The following is a 24,192-nucleotide window of genomic DNA, read 5'->3' as shown; positions in this document are numbered from 1 at the left end:
TCCTCATGATCCCACTGGAACCTTCTGTGCAACTCAAACATTGGACTGGTACAAGTGATGGTGTCTGGGTTTGAGGGATGCAACCTATGAAGCAGTAGCGGTTCAGCAAACACTCGGTCATTTGCAGCAGCATGGGACATTGGAATGACATCATGTAACACTTTGCTCAGGTTGGACATGGGCCTGGTAAGACTATGTGCAAACTTGTCCTCATCAACAAGGTCTCTCTCTGCACTGAGATAATGTTGACACAACAGAACATTGCGAATGACAACATCAAGTTTGTGTCAAACAGACCACAAGGTGCAAACAAGATTGCATCAGTGCAATAACCCTCTTCATGAACCCAAGGCACCCGCCTGCTAGCCTGAGAGCCAAACTAGATGCTACTCACGGAGTACGAACAGTCTGTTGATTGGTTTTAAGTTACCTGAAGGGCTGTTTTTGAGAGAAAAGTAGCTAAATATGGTGATTTGGTGTAAAACTGGAGAAAGGAAGAGGGTTAACATCTCTTAACTCAGACTGCTGTCCTTTTGCAGCTGCCTTTCAGAAAAGAAGAACAAAGAATAGCAAGCTGTGGGGAGGTTGATCTTCTGTCTTCTGTGCAGTGTCTGCTTAGGAATGCAGACCTTTGTGGAAGATTTCAGCACATTGCCGACCACCCAGTAGAGGGAGTCAAAGCCATACTGTACAATTAATTTTACTGCTGCTGCTGTTTTATGCAAACTTTTTTTTAGGGCCTTACAGAAGAGGAGCGAAGCAGCTGCAGGGAGGCATTGCAAGGCCTTTTGAACAGAGTTTACCAGCCACTGGTGGTTCGAGAACTGCTGCTGCTGCAAGGTGGACCCAAACAGGTACTGCAGGTGGACCCTGCTTCCTGGGGAGTCTAAGTGTGCTCACTGGTGTGGCTCTGCAACCCATTACTTGTCCTCTTCTTCCCTCTTGACCATTCCAGAGCTCTGGTTCCAGTGGACGCAGCAGTGAGCATGGTCTGGCACCAGCCCCAGCCTGGCTCCGGCGTCTCTGTGGGCAGCTGCTCTCTGAGAGGCTGATAAGACCGGGTGGTGTTCAGGCTGTGGTCTGTGGCATCCTGGAGGGAGCAGGAGGTGAGTGAGATGATAACATAAGAAAAGCTATGAGTAAGCATGGAGAACGGGGCACAGTAGAACTGTATAAGATTATGCCTGGCATGGGAGAAGATGGATGGAAAATAGGTTTTACTTCCCCTCCCATAGTACTAGAACCCAGTGAAGCTGAATGCTGGGAAAATTCCTGTGGCATGGTGATGGCCACCAACTTGGATGGTTTTAAAAGAAGATTAGACAAATTAATGGAGATTAAGGCTATCAGTGGTCACTAGCCATGATGGCTTTGTTCCAGCTCCACAGTTGGAGGCAGTGGGCCTCTGAATGCCAGTTGCTGGGAATTGCAAGTGAGGAGAGTTGCCATGGCACTCGGGTCCTGCTTGTGGGCTTCCCACCGAGGCATCTGGTTGGACACTGTGAGAACAGGATGCGGAAGAGATGGGTGCCCTTTGTTTGTGGACTGAAGGTGCATGTAGTCCAGCCTTCTTCCCAGGGGGGCCTGTTAGAGGCCCTCGGGAAGCTCACCAGCAGGGATCGGAAAGCAACAGATGTCCCCGTTTTTTAACAGTGAGCAATCGGAGGTAGACTGTCTCTGAGCCTGGAGGTTTCCTATTGGCATCCTGTCCTCCATGAACTTATCTGATCTCCTTTGAATGTCATTTTAGCCAGTGGCCCCTATATCCTGCAACAGTAAATTGCCACAAATCCCGCTAATTCTGTTAACCAGTGTGAGAAAGCATATTGAGACCTGGGAGTTCTGTGACTCTTTTCTTCAAAGGTTATTTAAGTGTGTTTGAGGAATTTTGCCTCTCACTGCTTCAGTTCAGTTGGTTTTGGATGACAAGAGGCATAAAATACACTCTTCCAAATGGATCATCCTTGGTTATTGCAGGTGTATGTTGATTTTTAATGATTTGCAGAATTCTCCATCAGCTTTTCTGCTTGACAGAGGTCTGTGAAACTTGAAAGCTTGCAGACTCATAGATCTACCAAAGTTAGTCCAATAAAAGCTGTCATTTTAATGGCTTTGTGCCAGCTGCTTATTGAGGAACATTTGGGATCACCTCATTTCCTCTTTACAAACTTAGCGTGTCAAAATGGACTGGAGCACACCCCCACCCCAGATTTTAGTTGTTGTTATTTTAGCTTTGTTTACTAGATAAGAAATAAAATATGATATGGTAAATGAGTTCACTCTCTAGGGCATTAGAAAATTTGCTAATGCTAAATGAAAATTACCTTTTCAAATTATCCTTATTTGCATGGAAAAACTTACCAGAATTTTTTCCTGAAAACCCCTACTTTGCACGCAAAAGGTCCCAGGTTCAACCCCCAGTTAGGGCTGGGAAAGAGGCCCTGTCTGAAACCTCAGAGAGCTCCTGCTGGTCAATTGCAACAGTAGTGGCTAGATGGACCAATGGTGTGACTTTGTATAAGGTACCTTCCTATATACAGGCACCCTAGGGATTAGAGCAGGTCATCAGAATGTATTGCAATTCAGAATGAGCATCAACTGGAGTGTTCATAGTATCCTAGAACCTAACAAAGAGTCTATCTTGCCTTTGTGCCTTCCAGCTGGGGCTACAGGTGGCAGCAGTGCCGAAGCAGCAGCAGCAGCTGACTGGCGGAAGTGTGACGCTGTGGCCAGGATCCTCTCCACTTGTCCTCAGCAGTCTCTGTCCCTGGAGGATTATTGCCAACAGGTGTGCCCACAGGTATGTCCTTCCTCCACCTTCCTCTCCATTATTCTATCTATATTCTGTGGTGGCCTGTAGTGCAGGGCCTTCCAGTTGGGGCATCATTCCTGCAGGAACTGGTGGTGGCATCCATCTGTCTTGAGAGACAATAAAATGCACCTCTGGGGTGAACTCAAACAGCTGGAGAATCACATCGCCCGCTGTGGCTGCAGAGACTGGTAACTCCTGCATTGTTTTTGCTGCATTTGCAGCACTGAAGTGACCTCTCCAGAGTGTAAGCCTGGGCAGTGTGTATGGAGGTCCTGGGCTGCCCAGATGACAAGGACACCCCCCCACTTGGCCTTGTCAACGTGATCCAAAGGAAACCAGAGCGATCTATTTGTCACCTACTTGACTGCAGGAGTTGCTGGAAGGAGGTGTATAAGATGCCATCCAACTGTCATAGGGACTCCAGTGGATTTGTGTAGGGTTTACTCCTTAGCCTTTTCTTCTCCCAGAGATGTACCACAAGGCAGTGGGTGTGGATTTTTCCTCGGGGTTTACTCCTGAAACCTTTCTCATGAATGAGTATATCCACAATGCAGTGGAGGTTTAGGATCAGAGTTTTACTTCTCCTAGATGGGCTACCTTCCCAGGTTGATGAGCTCCACCTGCCCTTCATTTCCCTCTACAGCATGTGCAGTAACTGTGGTGGTAACAATGGTAATAGCAATAGTAGTAGTAACATACTACATTTACTACATTTATTACCAAGCCTACACCAGTAGGTCCCAGGGCAGGTTACAACAGTGTAAAATTCAGAATTAAAAACAGTTAAAACAGAGGACAGTCACAGGAATAGGGCAAGTCCTGAAAACACACATCTCAGCTGTCAAAGGCCAGGCTGAAGAGACCTAATATGAAATATGCGTGTGCTTCTCATTGTTTATAGGCCTATTACTAAAGAAGGGCATACTTGCATTTGCTTTTTATTGGCCTATTAACAATGAGAAGCACACGCATGGTTTTAGAAACACTGTTTAATGAAGGATCAGCGACCGAGGAATAAACAGCACTGGAGAGCAATGCAAATGCAGCCCCCAGCAGTGGCTAAAGAGCAGTCTGTGTGCCATTTCTCTCCCAGGTTCTGCAGCTGTTCCTCATTCAGGATAAGCTGACAGCCCATCAGTTCCAGCGAGTTGCCACCACGACTGTCCTCTCCATGGCAAGACAACACCCCCAGCAAGCCAAGAAGCACCTGCTGCGTCCCATACTGGAGCCCCTCCTGCGCTGCTCAGATGATGTGACAGGTAACCGCTTCCTTCTTCTTGACCACCTGGACCAGACTAAGGAATCTGGCAGCCCCTGTGAGAGGGGCAGGTCGCCTTCTTTGTACCTGTCCTGCATCATCGGTTCAGGCTGTGAAAATTGTTTCTTATTTTGTTCAATGACTTCATTACTTGGAATCATTTGCTCTGTGATTCTTGGATATCTCATTACCTCAGTGACAGAAGCCTGGCGGGCTCTCTCCTAGCAGCCCGTTACAAACTGGGCAGAGCTCCAAGTAACTCATTCTGTACTTTATGGACCATTCTGTTTAATTCAGTTGCCATTATTGTGTTGCATTAAATGGAGCAGTCCATAAAAGCGTGATGCATTGAGCACCCTACCATGATTACAGGGGGTGGGTTGCCCTTTTAGGGCTGCAGTGACCTCTCCAGGGGGAGAATTGTGAAAGTGGTCATGGTGAGATCTGCCTTTCAAAAGACTTTTATTTATTTTTATTTATTGACTTTATATACTGCCCTGTACCCGGGGGTCCCATCAGCTATTCTGTACTATGTTTTTTGTTTTTTAAAATCCTCCGTCATTAATGAACCTTTTGGCATTATTATAGTGAGCGATCCATGGGAGCAGTCAGTCTGAAAAAACCTTAATAAAATAAATAAATAAATAAACAAATAACTGATATATTTGAAGGCTCCCACCCCACAAAAATGCTTTTGAGTTGGACACAGCCTGCAATGTCAACCTCCCCTGTTTTGATGGGTTTTGATGATCTTATTATTCTCTGTTTTGTTCAGAAGTACCGCTGAAAGAGCTGCTGGCAGGGACTGTGTTGGTGAAAGAGGAGGAGCTCAGTGAGTGTGTGGAAAATGTGCTTAAGGTACATCATTTAACCTTGCTTCCTGTATACCTTGCTAAAACTGAATACTGCAAGCAGGGAAAGCGACCCTTTCAAGAAGTTCTCTTTTCAATTGGACCACCGGAACAGATGGTTCTTCAGCTTCCCACCCCTTCCCTGGGGAAACAAAATTTGTGTCTAAGCAGTTTAAAGAACTTAGCTGGGTGCCCCCAGTGAGAGTCAACTGATGGGTCATATGCCACAATGCCCCTGTGACCTCCTTCCAAAAGCAATGCATGGACTCCTTGCACAGAGGTGGTCCAGCTGCCTGTTGCCTCCCTTCCCTCAGGAAGCAAAGCCTCCTTTGGATGCTGCTGCAAGTTCAGTGCTTGCACAAGAAGCTGAGCTGAGTAGAAGACTTGCATCCTTGCTGTGTCCTTCCTTGCTCTGCCTCTGATGTGGGACTGTATATAAAGGCAGCTTATTCATTGGCATCCCAGTCAGGTGCTTCAAACACCTTGTAGCAGCCTTCGCCAACCTGGAGCCCACCAGATGGTTTGGACTGCAGCTGTGTTGGCTGGGGCTGATAGGAGTTGTAGTCCAAGCCATCAGGGCAGGGAAGGCTGAATGCCACTAATGGTGCTCAAGGAGCAACAGGAGGTGCTTGCACTCAGTGGCTAAAGTCCTGGAGACAAAGGAAAAGAAGCATCAGCTGCAGCTGGAGACCATGAAGGAGTAGATTATCTTCCTTGAGCTGCCCTTTTGAGTATTTCCAAAACCAAAACTGATGCGGTTATGTTAGCTTCCTAGCTGTTGAGAGCACCCACACCTCCAAGTCCTGAACACTGATGGTGACCTGCTGCCCCATAGCAATCTTGCTTCCCTTCTTCCCCATATCTCATCTTCCATCTCCTAGGACTTGCTCCATGCTGGTCTGCCAAATGCAGGCCTCTTGTTTCACCTATGCTTTTTACCTGATCAGTTTATAAGTGCATTTACTTTAGAACTGGTGGCAATTAACTTCAGTTATGCTTCTGCATCACAGTTTCCATGCTTAGGATCACAGTGTATGTGTGTGCGTGTGCATTCAGCTTTGCCCTTCATGCTCTGCTCGGCTAGGAGTAATTCCCCTTCTCATATGGTGGTGCTAGCCCAGCACTTTGGAAGCATAATCTTTTGCTCGTTTTTCCAATTCATTGCCAAGCAATATAATAACTGGCAAGCCTGCATCAGAATCTGCAATTTCTGCATGGGACAATCAGCAGTCTAAAGTAGATGGATAGGGATCTGACCGAGTGGCTTGCCAAGCAAGCAGAAATCACTGGAACGAATAGCGGCTGTACTGCCTTGTGGCTCTGCACACTCCGGCCTGGGCAGGGGAAATCAGCAGAGATCACTGGAGGAAGGTAACTGGAGCCCCTTTGCCTTCTCAGTGCCCGGTGGGTCCAGTGCCTGTCTGCCTGTCTTTTAAAGCCCATGTTGCAGCCGATGCTGCAGGATGAGGGTCTCCCCCCCAAGCTCCTGATTTCCAGCTCTTGAAGAGGGGCTTAGAAACCCCTCAGTCTTGATGAAATGGATAGATGCAGTCAGTGGTAGACCTTGGTGGCCTCTTGCCTTCAATTGGACATCATTGCTGAGGCTCCCCAAAAGCTCAGTGCCCAGTGCGACTGAACCAGTTGCGTTCCCCTAGATCCGCCTTGGATGAAGTTTGTCCTTTTTAAGAGGAACAGCATGGCCTTTCAGCTTTATCCAGGTTAGCCAGTTGTGGACACAACAGGTAAAGCAATCTTTCTCTTTCTTTGGAGGTCAGCTTGCTTTGCCTTGGTCAGATTCCAACATTTTGAGCAGCACAATCCCATGCGTCAGGCAGCCAAGCCACAAGCCAGCAGCACTGAGATCTTTGGCAGACACCTTGGCAGTCTGAGCTCTTAAATACTGTGATTGCTCGACAGCGTCTTGGGCAGTAATGATCTGTTATAATGAGCCGGCAGGCAGGAACGGGTCCCAGAGGCCGCACGGTGGCCGCTGTTCCTTCTGAAAATGCCTGGGAGCACAGGGTGGATCCATTGCTAATGGCAGAGTGCTAGAGCCCTGACAGAGGGGAGATTAAGATGGCAGATTGGAGCTTGAAGGTGTTTCTGGGGCTTTGCCTCCCAAGTGTCATCTGATGCTAGAGTGGGAAACTCATCTCAGGACTTTAGCAGGAAAGCAGCGAGTACAAATAATGCTCATTGAGGATGAGTGGCTCCACGGGGGATTAGCTCAGGCGGAAATAATAGGCCATATTTTATAAAGGAAATCTCTTTCTCACAGAGGTGCTTTTGTGTCTGCACGTGCATGTGCGTGCTGGGACCAGGGATACCATGAAGGTCTAAGACAATGTGACTAACCAGTAGCCCTCTAGATGTTGTAGGACTCCCAGTTCCCAGCAGCCAGCATGGCTAGTGGTTGGGGTGATGGCAGCCACTGATGTTCCCAGCCTTTCCTTCAGGCCATGGTAGTTCTAAAAAGAGTCTCAGAGCAGTCTGACACCTTTACCCAAGACCGTCACAAATACAGTCGTACCTTGGATCCCGAATGCCCTGGAACTCAAATGTTTTGGCTCCCGAACGCCGCAAACCTGGAAGTGATTGTTCTGGTTTACGAACATTTTTTGGGAACCTGAATGTCCAACAGGGCTTCCGCAGCTTCTGATTAGCTGCAGGCACTTACTGCAGCCAATCAGAAGCCGCGATTTGGTTTTTGAATGTTTTGGAAGTCAAACAGACTTCCGGAACTGATCCATTCGACTTCCAAGGTACGGCTCTAGATAAATACATCAGAATTCTGAGCAAAGAAATGAGCTTTCAGTTATGGAAATCTGCATAGGTCCTAGCTTGTCCAGGTTTATCACACCTCTGCTAGCTCTCATTGCCCATGCACTTCCAAGCCCATTTCTATATCTATAACCTTTATGTTCATTTCTCAAGGGTTATTGCAGAGAGCAGTGCCTCTCAAGGTGATGGCAATTTTTGTGCCCAGCCTTGTTCTGTGTTTCTGTGAGTCATAGTCCACAGGCAAAGCAGGCATGTGCTTCCTGTCTCTCTCCATCCACTCATTCCATGGTGCTTCCTCTCTTGTCTCAGGTGTACGTGGTTGGCAATGAACCCACAGCTTTCCTATTGGACTCCTTGCAGCCTGTGCTAGGAACCATCTTCTCCCTCTGGTGTTTTACGAAGCAGAACGTGTCTTTCTTACGGTAAGGTGTGTGGCTCAGAGGAAGGGCTCTGCAGTCAAAGACCATCTGATTTCAAAAAAATTTCTCCCACTGCATCTTGGGAGAAACATCCCTCTTATGGGGGCAGTTTCAAGGACATGAAAGACAGGCAGATGACTCTCTCTTACTGATGCTGCTGTGACTTCGTCACTTATAAAGTAGCACTATATGCGTTGGCAGCTAAGAAGATCAGGAGAAAAGAACTAGATAAAATAGCGGTCAATTGCAAAGTTGATTCGGACATTTACGGTAAGCTGGCACATTCTACCTGAGAACTCCTTGATAGTCTATCGTATGCAACAATATAATTCTTAGGAGACGTGATCATGGTTTATTGTGTCTGCAGTGCCTGATGTTTTTAAGGTTTTTATGGTTATTGTTGCTTTTCTTTTTGTTTCCTTTGTGAATGATGCCATGGCCTTTGGCTAGTGCAATAAAGTTGATGGTGATGATGATGATACTGCTGCTGCTTTGTGTGTGTATGTGTGGCTTGCTTTCTATTCACAGACAACAAGGCAGTGTTTTGTGCTGCACAGCAGTACCTGGAGACCAGACTTCCTGCTCTAAGGAGTTGAGGCTGATATAAGCTGGGGATGCAGTTAGGCAGATCATATCTGAGGGAGTTGGATGCTGCTTCTCATGAGAGAGAGGCATCTTCAGGACTTGTCCAGGAAATGGGATTTAAATGTTGGCAGCTGCAGCTCGGAACGTGCTTGATGAGCCCAGCACTTCTTAATGGTGCAAGGGCAAATGCTTAGGGAGCTCTTGCAAGGGGTACAGCAGTGGTGGAGAACCTCCTCCTGCCCAAGGGTTGTGTTCCCTTTGGGGAATCTTCCACAGGCCAGTGGTGGGCATGACCAAAGGCAAAAGTGTGTGGAGCAATGAATGTAAATTTTACTTTTGTACAGTAGGTTAGTTTCTGCACATACTTGCACAATCTTCTCTATCCTCTATCTTGGCAAGCAGGAGGCATTATCAGAATTTAAAGACACATTCCAGCAAGGCAAAAACATGCCTGGCCTATGTGAAATGACCAGTGAGAGGGGGCCTAGGGAGAGTATTGAGGGTCAGATACATAGGCCTGGAGAGCTGCATTCAACCCCCAGGCCTGAGGATCCCTTCTCCTGAGATACATGGGCCTCATGTTAAGGAAAGGTATGGACTAAATCAGCTTCCTTTAACGTCTGGGATTCCCTGATGCTGCCTAGATGCAGCAGTTTAGAGCAGTGAGGGAAGACGCCTCTGGTCTATCCCATTCTAGCAATGGAGAAGTCTACTGCCTGATTTGGAGCCTCTAGGACACTTCCAGGTTCACCTGCCCTTTCTCTTCAACCCTGCCAGGTTCAGATTGGCACATGCTTGTTCTCCCTTGGACTGCTTGGCAGTCACTCATTTCCACATCTCCTTCCTTGTAGCACGCCATGCCAAGAGATCCTGTTATGGTTCTTGGAGAAATGCAAGAGGCAAATTGCACTATCCGTCCTGGAAGGATTTGCAAGGCTTGGAGGAGCCACCCACCTGCTCCATCCGTTCTGTCAGTTTCAGGCAGGCAGTGAAGGGGGCGCTGTAGTCACCATCAAAGAGACTATCAGGTGAGAAACTGCATGTGGCTTTCCAGTCCTGTGTGGCTGCAGGCTGATGTTGTGGCTGAGCTTGTTCTGGGGTGGTCTTCTCAAAGCAGAGGAGATGGAGCCTTGTGGCTGTCTGATTTCCAGGGTTGCCTGTCCTATGTCTTCTCTGGAAGTGGGCACAGCAAGCTCCACCACCTCAAAATACCTTTCTGGAAATGTGAATCTTTCAGATAAGGTGCTTGTGAAGCTTCAGGCTCGTTGGCACAGGTGGCATGCTGGGGGAAGAGGGCCACAGCTTTTCTTGAGGCTGGGCAGACTCGTGTCACTTGCATTCATGTATAAGTGGTTGCAGACTGTGAAGTGGAGTGAGTGCTTCTGTCTGGCTCTTTGAGCAAGTAACAGGACGTATGGAGGTGTTGCTTCACTTATGTGTCCTTAAGAGCAGTTGTGTGTACAGTATGCGCATGCCAATTTGCAGAAGGGTCGCAAAGGGATAGGGCTAACAGTGGCTACGTTCTCCCTCTGCTTTTAGAAACAGTCTGCTTCTGAATTACCAATTGCTGGGAATCACAAGTGGCACAAGTGCTGCTGTGCTCAGGTCCTGCTTTTGGGCTTCCACTGAGGCATTTGGTTGGCCCTGTAAGAACCAGGTACTGGACCAGATGGCCCCCTTTGGCCTGATTCAGTAGCTAAGCTCTTCTGATGTTCTCATTTCTGTGTGAATAAGTGCTAATGTAATGACGAAATGATGAAACAGTGTGAAGCCCCAAGCACTGGGGAGTGATGTGCTGGAAGGAAATGGAAGACTCATCAAAGTGGAAAGAGAAGGGAATCTGGAGCTCTTGTGGGCCTTATCTTGGACTTCCAAAGTTCTCCTTGCCAGAGGCTCATGTAACTGAAACTGAAAACCACAAAGTGGTCAGCTGCAGGGGCTGTGGGGAAGGCTGGCTCTGAGGAGTAAGCAAATGAACAGAAGCGAAAGCTCAAATTCTAAGCCCAAGAACCCCCAATGACTGCTGCATGCACAGATGGTAAACACTCCCAGTATGCTAATGGCAGGCTACAGGTAGGGTTGCCATATTTTGAAGAGCAAAAAAGAGGACACATTTGCCAACTTCTACTTTTAACTATGGATTGCTATGACACTACCCGTGAAAAAGAGGGTGTGTCCTGGAAAAAGAGGATATATGGCAACCCTAACAGGAGAGAAGGGGAACCCTGTTTTTGGAGTCTAGTTTATCACTTGGCCATGCTGCTACTCAGTGCAGCAGTGCTACTCAGGTGGGTGGGGGGAGACATTTACAGATCTCTATTGCTGCTCTGTGCTGAGAACAGAATGTCAAAGTTGCTCCCTTACCTCACCCCAGCAAATGTGACTGAGCTGAAGGGGCCCACTCTGGCTCCCACAGCACCCTGAATCAAACCCTTGAGAATCAGAGGGCGAAGGTGCACTCTGGCCTCCCAAGTGTGCAGTGCAAGCTCCCCCCTTTCCCCTTCTTTTTCAACCAATTTCAATGTCAGATTTTCCCACTCACAAGCCCGTGTATGGGCGCCGTGTTTTATAACCTGGGGTTATTTTTGTTTTGTCTTTTTGCAACCATTCCTGTGTTACCTGGTGGTTTCCTGTCTCGCTGAAGGTGCCAATTAACTTCATAATGTTATGGTGGTGGTGTTTTCACCAATTACTGGTGTAATGAATGGTAACTTCACTTTGCACATAATTGTCACAGACTGGACTTTTTATATTTCTTAGCCATTTGGTGTCCAGTTCACATTTGTCCTCCCCACTCCTGACACCCCTACCTGCCAACTGAAGATAGCTGTTCATACATCTTGCAGGGTGGCCAATACCACCAAAAACAAAAAACACCTGGCAGCAAAAACCAATGTTCGTATATTTAGCCCCACAAATTTATCTGAGGAAACTTGGGCATCTTGTGCTAGTCAAAGCACAAAACTTAATCCTGTTAACCAAGGTAGCGGGGAGTGTGGGGAGTGGAAAACCTCTCCCAGTAAGTAGCTCACATGGCATGCTGTTAGAGCATTGCTGCAGAGCATTGCTGTCAACAGGCCTGTGATCTTCCTGCACACAGTGAGGGAGAACAGGCATTCTTTTGGGTGACTACCCTCTCAAATCAGCTGTTCAAGTGCTTCTTAAGATTGTTGATTAGCAACACAGCTGCCTGCTCTTGGTGGCTCAAAAGATCCTCCCTCTGTTAAGGAGCTGGCCTGAGGTCACTTGCAGAAGGATGGAAGAGGAATGTAAGATGCTCAGAGTTGCTGCCAGGAAAGCTGTGGCTCCCCTTTGTGAAACTTTTGCCTTTTGTTTCACAGCGATGAAGATGAGGCTCTCTACCAGAAGGTGTCCTTTGAGCAATGGCAGCTGGAGCAGCTTGTGGAGCTGCTCTCTCGCTGCCAGAGCAGTGGCTTAGCCGGAGACTTCTTCCTCTGTTGCCTAAAGGTAGGGGGGCTTCTGGCATCTGGCCTGCTTCATCTTGGCAGTTGCTTCTGGCTGTTTAATAATGTATTTGCAGGAGGTGCAGGAGTCTTTCTTCCAGGTTAAAAAAATATATCAGGTAACCACAGGTGGTGGGAAAGATCCTTCTCTGCTTGAACATAGGGACATAGGAAGCTTCCTTATACCCAGCCAGACTACTGGCCCATCTAGCCCAGTAGTGGCTACACTGGTTTTCAACCAGTGTGCATGGCACCCTGGGATGCCTTGAATGATGGTCAGGGGTGCTGTGGGCAATACTGGCCTCTGTGCCTCTTTCCTTCCCTCCCTCCTCTGATGTCCTCTCACATCTGTGGCTCCCAAAGGCTTGCACAGCTGCTTGTTGCAGCAGCCCTGGCTATAAGCTCCCCAGGCGAATAATGCCTCTGGGGCTGGCCAGGGGGTGCTTCCCAGGCCCCTGTGGGGTAGTGTGAGGAGGCACCTCTCTTTGGGGCACAAGGGACTGCTCAGAGACCAGGGGTGGCAGCCCAGAGGACTCCCAAGGAGAAGGGAGAAGAGAGAAGGTTGAGGGAACACTCCACAAGGGAGGGTGTTCGAAAAGTAGTGAGGGCTGCCAGTTCTACAGGCAAGAGGTGACATAACTGGGCTCCTGAGCCCCACAGGGGTGCCACAGAAAGAATGTAGATGGTCAAGGGAGCCGTGGACCCAAAAAGGTTGAAAACATCTGGGCTACACTAATGGATAGCAGTTCTTCAGGGTTTCAAGCAGGAAGTTTCTCCCAGTCCTACCTGGAGATGCCAGGGACTGGAGATGCCTGGAACCTTCTGCATTAAAGCAGATGCTCCACCACTGAGCTACTATTAACCCTTTCTGTGGTTTTAAGGGACACCCCCCACCCTTAGGCAGGCAACATTGGAGAAGAAACTAAGAACTTTGCAAAAAAGAAAACAACCCCTTTAACTTAAAGTGGGTTCCTCAACTCCTCCTCAAGTCTCTGTTTAACTAATGCAGAGTGATTGTTCTCCCACTCCAACACCAACCCTTCAAAGGTACTTTCAGGGATGCAAGAGGCAAAATGATGCAACTAGACAGTCAGGCATCAGCTCTGTGAGAGGCAGTCTTTGGTGAGTGATGAGTCAGTGATGGAGATGCAAAGCATGTGAGGTTTGGCCTGTTTGTTGAAAGTTGTGAACTTCCTTTATTGTGCAGTTCTTTTGAAATGCAAAAAAGCAAGGAATGGCTCTAGTCATTTTGTGTGGGGCATATAGTTGGGAAGAAAGATGCTCTGGAAATTCGCTGGAGCCCCTTTTGAGTGAAAGCAGCTGATTAAAGTATGTGCATACTCCTTACAGTGAAGTTTTGCTGGTACAAATATTTCTGAAGAAGTGTGCATGCACACGAAAGCTCATACCAAGAACTAACTTAGTTGGTCTTTAAGGTGCTACTGGAAGGGAAAAATTTTTTTTGTTTTGACTATGACAGACCAACACAGCTACCTATCTGTAACTGGAAATATTGCAGTGTTACAGATGGATGCTAATGGCAGGGTTTTTTGTGTCTGCCTCCTGCACAGCGGATGTCAATGTGGGAAAGGGTTAACTGCTGTTCCTTCTGGGGCTGTTTTGACAACAGGAGAATCTTTGAAGTGTAATTGTGGGTTTCACAGCTATGGATATAATCCCTCTCCAGGGGGGAGGGGGCTTCCTGTTTGTGGGTGGGTGTCCATCCAGCCCTCCTCTACTTGTTCTCTGTGTTTACTATTCAACAATATTTACTTAATAATTCATAGTATGCCCCACTGCTCTATAAATAGCATGTAAAAATGGAGGTAAATAGCTTAGAATCATCCCTAAAGCTGCTGCCTCAGCTGCTGTCTGTGTCCTAGACCTGTTCCTGCCTCTGCAAGGCACAAGGAAGGGCTGTGGCTCAGTGGCAGAGCACCTGCTTTGCATGCAGAAGGTCTTAGGCTCATTTCCTGGCATCTCCAGGTAGGGCTAGAAAAGACCGCAGTCTGCAACTGGAGAAACAATGTCAGTAAGTGTAGACAATACTGAGCTAGATGGTCTGACTCAGTATAAGGTTCCTAAGGCCTTTTCTGCAATATCTTTCAATGAACTGTGATGTGTCTGTGGGGATGAAGCAAGGGATTTGTTGGTTAGCTTTTTGCCACAGATGAAGAATCCCAACCACGCATGCTGCTGTCATTTTCATATGTGCATGTATATATGTCTCAGAAATTTCTTCCCAAAGCAACTTGTCTACCTAAGAAAAAGCAGAAAGTTGTCTTCATAGAACAAATTAAGCCTCTGCTTCCTTGTAGATCTCATCCTTTCCCATTGACCAGCAATGTGCTGGCCAAAGTGCACTAACATGCCAAAGCAATATATATGTGCCTTTTCCTATGTGCATTCCTCTGATTAAATGCCTGGGGTTTTTTTCTTCTTCCATTCTGCCCCCCTCCCTCTGACAGGAGCTGACACGCATGGCTGGACAGGGTGCTTACAAAATGGATTCTGCCCCACTCTCCTCCTGCAACAGCCCTCTGGACCTGGAGCAGTGCTGCAGCCCTGGCCTTGAGCAGCAGGAGAGACAGCTGCAGGTGCTGCAGTTGGTTGGCATGATGTGCGAGAGGGTCTCTGATGCGCTGTTCACAGACATCTCACAGGTTCGTTGAGGCTGTGGTCTCCCGAGCTGCAATTGGACAAGAAGTCTACGATTGGGAGGGGAGTTTGCCACGTCACCCATTGGTGGTGACTTCAGGGCCAGCAGAGGTTTTTTTGAGACCCCAGGCTAAGTGATTCTTGGGAGCAGCCTGGGTGGTCACAGCGGAAGCAGACTCTCCTCCCCCTTCCTTAGGTGCTGCACCAGTTTCACTAGGCTAGGTGGCCAGCAGAAAGGGGTGGGGGAAGGGCTGTGTTAATTTCAAGCCTTGGAAAGCTGAGGAGGTTGCTCAAAATGCCTGGTTGTCAGATTTGGTGGTGGCAGGTGGGGTGGGGGAAAGCAAAACTGTCAAGTGAGAGAAGCTGCTTTGAGTGCAAAGTTTTCTTCTGAGACCTAGAAAGAACAAAAGTATCCAATAGTCTTCCACAAAAACAGACTTGTTGAGTGCACAAAACCTAATCTTCCTCCCTCCCTTTGTCTTTTACGTGGATAATTAGGCAGTTTGTTGAAAAGACAAGCGTGTCAAGGAAACCCAAAGGAGTTTGTTTTCCCCAGGAGGCGGCTGGTTAATGGATTTAGTTACTAAACTCCCCTCCGCCACCTCCCTCTTTGCCTTCCAGATACACCTGGTACCAGACACACCTGGCAGGGAGAATTTGCTTGGGCCCGGGCTTAAAATTGCCTGTTCTGAGATCAGAAAAAGAGATGGGTGCAATGCCCAAAGGGAACCAATACTAACAGTAATTTGCCATGCTGCCGCCCTAAGAAAGAGAGGGGAGATCTCTTGGCTCCCTGAGGGTTTTATTTTATTTAGGGTAGATAAATTCAAGGGGACCTTGACTTCCCTGCCAGAGGGCTGCCTAGGTTCATGTTCAGAGGTGCATACAATGATGGACAACCATGGCCCTCGCACCTTGCTTGAAGGCTTCCCAGAAGCATCTGGGTAGCTGCTGGGAAGGGACATAGCTCAATGGAAGAAGAACGTGGTTTTGATCCCCAATGTTTCCAGATAGGGATGAGAATGTACCCAGTCTGGAATCCTGGAGAACCCCTGGCAGTCTGTGTAGACAGTACTGGGCTAAATGGACCATTGGTCTGACTTGGCATAAAGCAGCTTCCTAGATTATTGATCTAGCAGCACCAACCAGCATGGCCAATGGTCACAGATGATGGGGGAGGGGGGTTGTAGTCCAACAGCATGTGGAGGGTCACAAGTTCCCCATCCCTGACAATAAGCCCTTGTGAGTTGCATTCTGCTACATGGCTGTTTGCATGTCTAGAGAGTCCTACATTGCTGCACTTTAAACCCACTCTCTGAGGTTCCAAGTCGTTACTACACATGGTTTCAAAACCCACAGATAGGCAATACCTTTATTAAGATAGACCCAAACTGCTGGTACTGTTTCCATAGTCAAGGGGCAAATCCAGGCAGATAGCAGCAGAAGGAGAATTTCTGGTCCAATGTTGACATTGCAGTTCCTTGCGGAAACCCAGTGGCCTGTGAAGTGGCCTGAGGTTGTCAGTGATGGAGTGTAGCTGAAATGCCCCCAGAATCCTCTGAGTAATAACCTCAGGATAAGAGTCCTTAATTTTGATTGTATAAACAAGCTTCTGGTTACACTCTGGAGAGTTTGTTGAGATAGATGTACAGTGTGTCTTTGAGGTCTTGGCAGTCTTTCAGCCGAATGACATGATAATCTCCCTTTGCTTCTCTCTCTCTAGATTGTGGAATTCGTGGCAACAACTCTGCAGCGGGCTTGTGCAAGTCTCACTTGCAGCTCAGGGGGTAGCACTGTGGAGGCCCAGACACTGAGTATGGCTATGGGACTGGTAGCTGCCATACTAGGAGGGGCAGTGCAGGTGAGACTGTGGGGCAGTCAGGGGGGGATCAGGGCTGGTTCGCTCTTGTGCCCCTGCTCTCATCCCTGTGACAGAGAGACCATCGTATGTGTAGCATAAAGATGACTGCAATGGAAAGACCTAAAGATGGCTAGCTGAGCCAGTGGAGCCAGGCCCTGGGTCCCTCTGTCATATCCTGATGGAATGGTTGTTGCTAGATGACAGTGGAAGTTTTAAAAGTCGCTGCCTGGTGGGTCTGGTCCTAGACATCAATTTATTCTTTCCTCTCCCATAGCCTTTTTTTTCCACACTGGCCCTAGCAAAACTTGCACCACCTCTTGCTGAAGTCGGATGTGGTTTCCAGAAAACGCTTGAGTGATGAAGATGATCTTATTTACATAATTTTCCTCCACTCTGGTTAACACACAAGGCAAATTGCAGAAATCTACATACTACTATAATAATGCCACATTAAGAAGCTGCTTAAAAATAAGTTGTTGGGGGGGGGCAGATGGTTCTTGGTGTGGTAACAATGCTGGGTGCAGCAGTGGGTTGTCCAGATTTCAAGTGGACAGTTTCCAGCATATGTACTGTGAATTCTGCCCATCCCGGCTTGCTCTTCAGCTACTTTGCAATCCACCACCTGAGATGTTCCCCAAGGCCCTTAGCACGAGTCCCAGAAAGCGGCTCCTTTCCCACCCCATCCGCTCTTTGCACCTGTAGGCTTGGGGCATGATCTTATCTCCCCTGCCAGATCCTTCATATACACCCATAACGGTAACCACAGCAAAGGCTTCCTTCCTACAGTTCCTTCCCCTGACACAGCCTCCCTTCAGCCCTGGGGAAAGTTCTCAGGAGAAGCCCTGATTCCGTCTTTCTTTGTGGCTGGACTAACATGCTTGATGATCTCTCTGCAGCTGAAACCGGCCGACTTTGCTTCCCTGAAGGGGCTGGTGCCCCTGCTGGAGGATCTCTCCCACGTTCATCCAGAGCCTGTCATCCAGGAGCTTGCTGCTGACTTGCGTATCACCATCTGCACCCACGGAGCTTTTTCCACGGAGACAGTCAACTCTGCTGCGCAAAGTACCCTGGGCAAGAGTGATGCAGGAGTGGCAGTCAAACCAAGAGCTCCCGTAAGACAAGGCCTCACCAAAAGGCCCCCTAGAGAGACCTCCAAGCCCGAGGCGGCTCTGCCACAGGACCACATGGAGAGCAGCTCGGGCACAGACCCCATTTCCAACCCGCCAAGAGGGCCTCTGACTGGGGAATCTGTTGCAGAGCCAGGCTGTGGATCTCAGGACCTGCAAGAACTTCTCTTATCAGTTTATGACCCAGACATTCCAGCACAAGCAGCTGCCTTGCGTAGTCTTTCCCGCTTGATAGAGCAGAGGGACTCTGAAGCCCTGAAGATTCAAGAGAAGCTGCTGAAGGTAGACACTCAGAGTACACTTTGTCAGCCCTCTGAGAACACCCACGAGGCTGCAGTGCGTGCGCGCCTTCATTGCTTTTATACTGCCTTTAGTGATGGCCTGTCTAACTAAGGGTGTTCCTGCATGGAAGAACTCACTTTGAAACCCTGGCACAGGCAAGGCTGTTGCTGGTGGTTTAAGTAAACCTGACCTGTGCCAACCTGCTGTGTGCCAGATGTTTTGGACTACAGTTCCCATCAGGCCTAGCAAGCTCAGCTGTTCTGGCTGGGTCTGATGGGAGTTGTGGTCCAAATCTAGTGGGCACTGGGTTGGCAAAAGCTATTGTAACCACTTCTAGATACCTGCATGCCTTTTTTCACGGGGAGGGTAATGTGGAAGTTGAATTTCTAAGTCACTAGCATTTGCTCTCCCACAGATGAGGGAGGGAGACCCTTCTCCTATTTGGTGGGGTGTGACCCTCTCTTTTCTTCCTTTGGTACATCATGCCAGGAGTACTTCTAGCTTGAGTTAACACAGGCTGGTATGGTGGGGCATCATCCACATGCTGGCTGAGACACCTCTCTCCCATTGGTTGAGGAAGCCAGTTCTAACCATGGGCATCTGACCCTTCCCTCTGTCAAAACAGTCAAATCCATGATGGGTTCCAAAAACCTCCAGGATTCCTTCTTCCCTGCTTAGACGTCAATTGCCAGTTCAGCTGACATAGGAAGCCACCTTATACAAGGCAGACCCTTGGTCCATCTCACAGTTTTAGGCTGGGGGTCTCTCCCTGCAATACTTGGAGATGCCACTAGGGATACAACCTGGGGACACCTTCTGCAAAGCAGATGCTATACCACAGACTGTTTTCAGTTAGCAAAAACTGTCGCAAAAACTGTGTGTGTGACATGAGGGATGTAGGAGATACTGTCTTCTGTTGGGAAGGCATCAGCACTGAGGCTGTGAAGACTATCCTACTTGAATGCAAGTTGGGTGATTCTTGGACTTTATCCTTCCAGGTTTTTTTGGAAAATTTGGAGCATGAGGATTCCTTTGTTTATCTTTCTGCTATCCAAGGTAAGCAGGCAGAATCTGGCTGTTTGTGTTGAGTTCTGCTGAGAATGAAAATAGAAGCTTTTTGCTGTCTAGCCAGACTAATTATGTAGCGGCCAACACCAAGCTCCTTGTCTGTGGAAAGTTGTGCTGCTTGGACATGAATTTAAAAAAAAGGACAGATCACCTGGCTGGATCAAGCCGAAAGCCTCTCTAGTTTAGGGGCACTAAGATCTCCCACCCTCACTCCTAGGAATGGGAGGTGTTTGAGAGGTTGCTTCTGCCCAGCTTCCACTTTTGAATTTTGTGTGTTGAGATGTGGAGTTTCACAACACTACTCAATTTACTGGAAGAAGAGGAGTGAGGGGTGGCCATTAATAAAATCAAGAAGCCCCACAACCTGATTCCCTCCAGTTTTAGCCCTGTCCACTGGGTTACGTTTTTAAAAATCAGCTAAAGTTGCTGACATAAAAGAAAAGTGTGTATCCTCACACCCCAGACTCTCTAGTAATTCAAATGCTGCTTCACGGCTCAGTGGCTCTGCTGAGCAAATGCTGTTTTCCTTATCCCAGGTGAAGGAGGCATTTGTTCTCCAGAAGTGGCTGGGAGACAGTTAAGTGTTTCTCTGGAAAGGTACTAAGCATGAAGATGCTGGGCATGTGAGCACAGTAGAGCATCAGCTGACATCAGGTACATAGTCTTATGCTGAGTCAGTCCATTGGGTCACCTAGCCAAGGATTGCCTTTACAGTGACTGGCAGCAGCCCTCCAGGGCTTCAGGCAGGGAGTTGTTCCTTTCCAGCCCCACCTGGAAATGTGGGGATTGAACCTGGAACCTTGCACATGCAAAGCAAGTGCCCTACCACAGAGCCACAGCTCTTCCCTGAATTCTTCTTGGTCATCTGAAAACTGGAATTGGCCTGGTCTCATTGCCAGTTATACTGGTCTGTGCAATTTGCTTGGACATCGTCCTTCCGATCAACTCTCACTTCCTCTCCTGTCCATTGGCAGCATCTCTGCTCTCCTCCTTTTGGAAGAAGCCACCACTAATTCCTTGAACAAAGCAATCTCTCACTAGCTTCCTTCTGAAGAATAGCAAGGTGATCTGGTATAAGCCAGGCAGATATGCTATGCAAATATTGAGCTGGTAGCCAGTGTCCCTGGCTGTCTTCTTAGGAAACGAGCACTGTGGCATCCTGTATTCAACAGAATTGTGTTCCCTGTTACTTCATCCCTTTGTACAGTGTGTCCTGGAGGAGTCGTTCCAAGGTAGCCCCTATACTTGTGTGTTGGCAGTGGTAGCAGGGCGCTGGATGAATGTTGTGTTTGTCTCCGGGTCCATAATTAATCAGCTGCTGTGTACAGATAGTGCAGAAGGAAAGAGGAACATTCTAGGCTGAACTCAAGATTGCCACACAGGGAGGTCTGAGATGCTGTGGTTTCTTGGAGCAAAAGGAGTCCACCTTTTTGCCTTGGTATAGTCAAACTTCAGTGGCTCTTCACCAGTTGCCCTGTTAAGGCAGATGGCAACCAGAGAGAGAACTTTCTCAGAACATCACCCCAATTTGGCCATTCTGCTGGTCTGAGCCAGGGGCAGTGCAGGGAAGGAGCACACTTGCACCATACCTCCAGTCCTGGTGTAGCCATGTAATCCTGATGGCTGTGTTTTACCTCCAGTGTTGAAGGCAGTCTGCCTCTGAATACCAGTTGCGGGGAATCACAAGCAGGGAGAGTTGTTGCAGTCAGGCTTGCTTGCTTGCGGACTTCATCAAAAGCATCTAGTTGGCTGCTATGAGAACAGGATACCTGACTATATAGGCCTTTAACCTGATCCAAGAGCCAAACTCCTCTTGCAGTCTAGCATAACAGGGGTATGGGATTCCTCTTCCCATGTATTTATGTGTTGTGGGCTTTTTATCTTGTTTTTGAAAACTGTCCTGAAAGCTTCACTGCAGAGTAGCATATATTTTGGGCTAAATGGAGGCTGAAAGAGGCCTCCCACCTCTTTTTCATAGAGACAGAGGCGAGGAAAGTGGGACAGTAATAGTATCCACCACCAGCTTTCTGGGCCGATGGATTTTTTCACTGTTTCTTCTCGGGATTCCTTGGCACCCTCAAAGTGTAAGGAGGTATTTGGGTGCGAGCCAGCTCCCTTTCCTCATTGTGCAGTGCAATTCATAATAATTCAGATTTTTATCCCAGTAACATCCTAAGGGCTCAGGATGAGTAACAAACACTTATTTAAAGTACTGTGGGGTTGGGCAGGAAGACCCATAAATAAGGTGATGGATGGATAAAAAAATCTCCCAGTTGCTTCAGGAGGAGGAAGTCTTCAACCCTTGCAAAGTTCATGCTGCACCTTTTCTATGCAGTTTGTATAGGGCACCTGGGAAGTCCCAGCAGGAAGCCCCTGGCTCAGACTGCTGTCAGGTAGAAGAGGGTGGGAGAGAGGGAATAAAGAGGACCTGCTCTTCTGGCTGCAACAGCCAAAGAGCTGAAGGGGGAACCTCCTTGGCCTGCCTTTTCCTTCCTGTACTTGTGTTGGCTTGAGCCTGTGAAGGGCTCATGTGTGCCCTGCAGGCGAAAGACATCTTGCCACTCCCACCAGTGACATGGAAAGCATTGATCCTTGCACGTTTAGCAACTTTGCGATGGCTTTGATGAACCCTCCCACTTTGCCAGGGGGGCTGAGTCAGAAGCAAAGTGCTAAGCTCAGCTTTGAGAGTCACGTCGGCATTGCCTCAAAAGGGCTGCGATGATGTAGGGGAGAGGCTAAGATGTGGGGCAGCTGTCACATCTTACCCGCTGCCCTTTCCCCCAAAGAACCATCTGGCTGCCAACACACATGCACCCCATTCCAGAACATACATCTCCCTACCATTTCCAGCTAGACAAGCAGCTGAAAATAAGCAGGGCAGGAGAGACTTCAGTCTTGGCCAGGTAGCCTCTGCCACTGACTCACTGCTTGGCATCCCCAAAGATGCTCCAGGCCCCACAGTCTTCCCTCCCGCACCCCCCACATAAAAGTATTGCTGTCTCATTGCAGATTTACTAGCCCATTGCTTTACAAGCCGGAAATGAGTAACATGATTGTTCTCAAAAGAAAAGGCGGGGGGAAGCACAGAACCAGGATATTGGCAGGTTTCAGCCAGTCTGAGCCACAGGAAGAAATTGTAATTGTACCTTGGATGTGGTCCTTGAACCTGCTGTTGACAATGTGTGGTTCGCATGTATTCAGTATTGGATATTTTGCGATGGACCCACAGTTAAAAAATAAACTTGGAAGCGGAATTTTGCTTTACGCTGCTTTGAGCCCCTAGAGCTTTAAAGTGTCCAGAGCACTGTTTACTGCACCCAGAGTGGGGGACAGAGTCCTCTGTGATTCTCAAGACTCCCTGGCGGATGGTATCACAGAGAAAGCACACCCCCCCTCCCCGCTGCCGCACCTTACCTGCTGCAGAAGAAAGCAAGCCTAAACAACTGAAAAAGGGGGCAGGATCATTTCACTTCCAGCATAACCTTTTTTGGCACAAGGGCCACATTCACCCTTGGCCACACTCTCTGAGGGCCAGAGGTGGGTGTAGCCACGCTGCACACTCTCATGTACACACAGCCTTCCCTGCCCCATCTGTAGTGATTGGAGTGTTGGACTAAGCTGGGAGACCAGGGTTCAGATCCCCATGCAGCCATGAGATGCTTGCTGGGTAACCTTGCATCAGTCGGTCTCTCAGCCTAACCTACCTTACAGGGTTGTTGTGAGGATAACATGGGGAGGGGGAGAACCATGTATACCACCCCGAGATCCTTTGGTGCACTGTAAATGTTAAACAAATACATAAATTAGGGTTGCCATATTTCAAAAAGTAAAAACCAGGACACCCTGAAAGTTGTTGAGCTCTAAAAAGGCCAAAAAATGCAGTTGTTCAATTGACTTGCCTAGGATCCAGGACAAACCACCACCTTACAGCCCTACATAAATGAAAATCTTTCTGGATCAGCAGAAGGGGGCTTATTGCCCCCTCTGTTAATGTTGTGGTGACCAAGGAGGGGGCAATTTGCATCTGTTCCTGAGCACAGAGTATTGCCTGTTCCAGCACTGTGTCTGCTTCACTTCCCCACACTTTTGACCCCACTGCCAAGGTTGGTGGGGTTTTGGCTGGGGACTGAAAAAATTGCTTGAAGCTTGAGGGTGGGGTGGGGGGCGGCAGATCAGGCCTCAGAGTTGGAAGTTGGCCACCTGTGCCCTAGAGCCATAGGCAGCTCCAGCTGAGCCAGTTTAGGGGCTACCTCAAATGGCCTCCTTGGAGCCTTTTTCCTCTCCATGGTTCTGTTCCTGGAGGAGGAGGAGGAGGTTTCTCATCTTCTTCAAGCCAACTCTTTAAAGAGGAATTCTGCTCCCCTCTGCCCTAGAGCTCCCTGTTCCGTTTTTTTTCATGTGGGTTTTCCCACACAGCTTTTTGTTGTCAGTTTGGGCCTTGGGCTTGGGCAACTTGGCGGTTGGAGCCCTGTTCCCGGGGAGGCCTTGGGCAAGCTCTGGCGTGTGCCAGCCTCAGCTCTTAAGGTGGAAATATCCCCATGTGTGTTGTAAAGATGAAGTGCTGCCTCCTATGCCAACCTTTTCTGCAACAAGCTCCCGTCCATGGCCTTTCCTTTTGCCCTTTCAGACAGAAGCTTTAAGGGCTAAACTTTGGCTTGGTCCAGGAGGCCTGGACTAAGGGGATACATTATTTTTCCTTTCTAAATTAGTCCAGGTAATTATATCATATACGATTCTTCAGGCTGTGAACTCTCATTTATTTATTTATTGCATTTATAACCCACATTTTCGCCAAGGAGCTCTATGTGGTGTACATGGTTCTCCTCCTCCTCAATTAATCCACACAACCACCCTATGAGGTAGGTTAGGCTGAGAGGCAGGCCACCTAGCATGGGGATAGGAAGCCTTGGAACTCTGTCAAGCACAGCAACAGGTGCTTGAGTTCCCAAATGGAGCCTAGTCATCCCACTCCGCCACCAGCTGACAATGCCCTTAGCAGATGTAACAATCCCATAATACCTATTTT

At 48.3% G+C, this 24,192-nt stretch overlaps 1 protein-coding gene across 6 annotated transcripts in view; it reads left to right on the top strand.

Moving 5' to 3' along the window:
• TANGO6 (transport and golgi organization 6 homolog) overlaps positions 1 to 24,192 on the top strand; it is a 48,514-nt gene that overhangs the window by 3,347 nt on the left and 20,975 nt on the right. For 3 of the 6 annotated variants that reach the window (XM_053399875.1, XM_053399874.1, XM_053399877.1), the window contains exons 3-14: positions 738 to 854; positions 956 to 1,106; positions 2,661 to 2,800; positions 3,906 to 4,071; positions 4,846 to 4,928; positions 8,012 to 8,124; positions 9,558 to 9,734; positions 12,048 to 12,174; positions 14,639 to 14,833; positions 16,552 to 16,689; positions 17,586 to 18,098; positions 19,097 to 19,154. In XM_053399875.1, the coding sequence (XP_053255850.1) occupies positions 738 to 854; positions 956 to 1,106; positions 2,661 to 2,800; positions 3,906 to 4,071; positions 4,846 to 4,928; positions 8,012 to 8,124; positions 9,558 to 9,734; positions 12,048 to 12,174; positions 14,639 to 14,833; positions 16,552 to 16,689; positions 17,586 to 18,098; positions 19,097 to 19,154 (1,978 nt within the window). Of the gene's footprint in view, positions 1 to 737; positions 855 to 955; positions 1,107 to 2,660; positions 2,801 to 3,905; positions 4,072 to 4,845; positions 4,929 to 8,011; positions 8,125 to 9,557; positions 9,735 to 12,047; positions 12,175 to 14,638; positions 14,834 to 16,551; positions 16,690 to 17,585; positions 18,101 to 19,096; positions 19,155 to 24,192 lie in introns of all 6 variants that reach the window. The other 3 variants (XM_053399878.1, XM_053399879.1, XM_053399876.1) reach the window with 2 other exon arrangements.

This window comes from Podarcis raffonei, chromosome 8, assembly GCF_027172205.1.
Source record: "Podarcis raffonei isolate rPodRaf1 chromosome 8, rPodRaf1.pri, whole genome shotgun sequence".
Taxonomy (NCBI): Eukaryota; Metazoa; Chordata; class Lepidosauria; order Squamata; family Lacertidae; genus Podarcis; species Podarcis raffonei.
The sequence above is the reverse complement of the archived record's forward strand: the minus strand, read 5'-3'. Positions and strand labels throughout refer to the sequence as shown.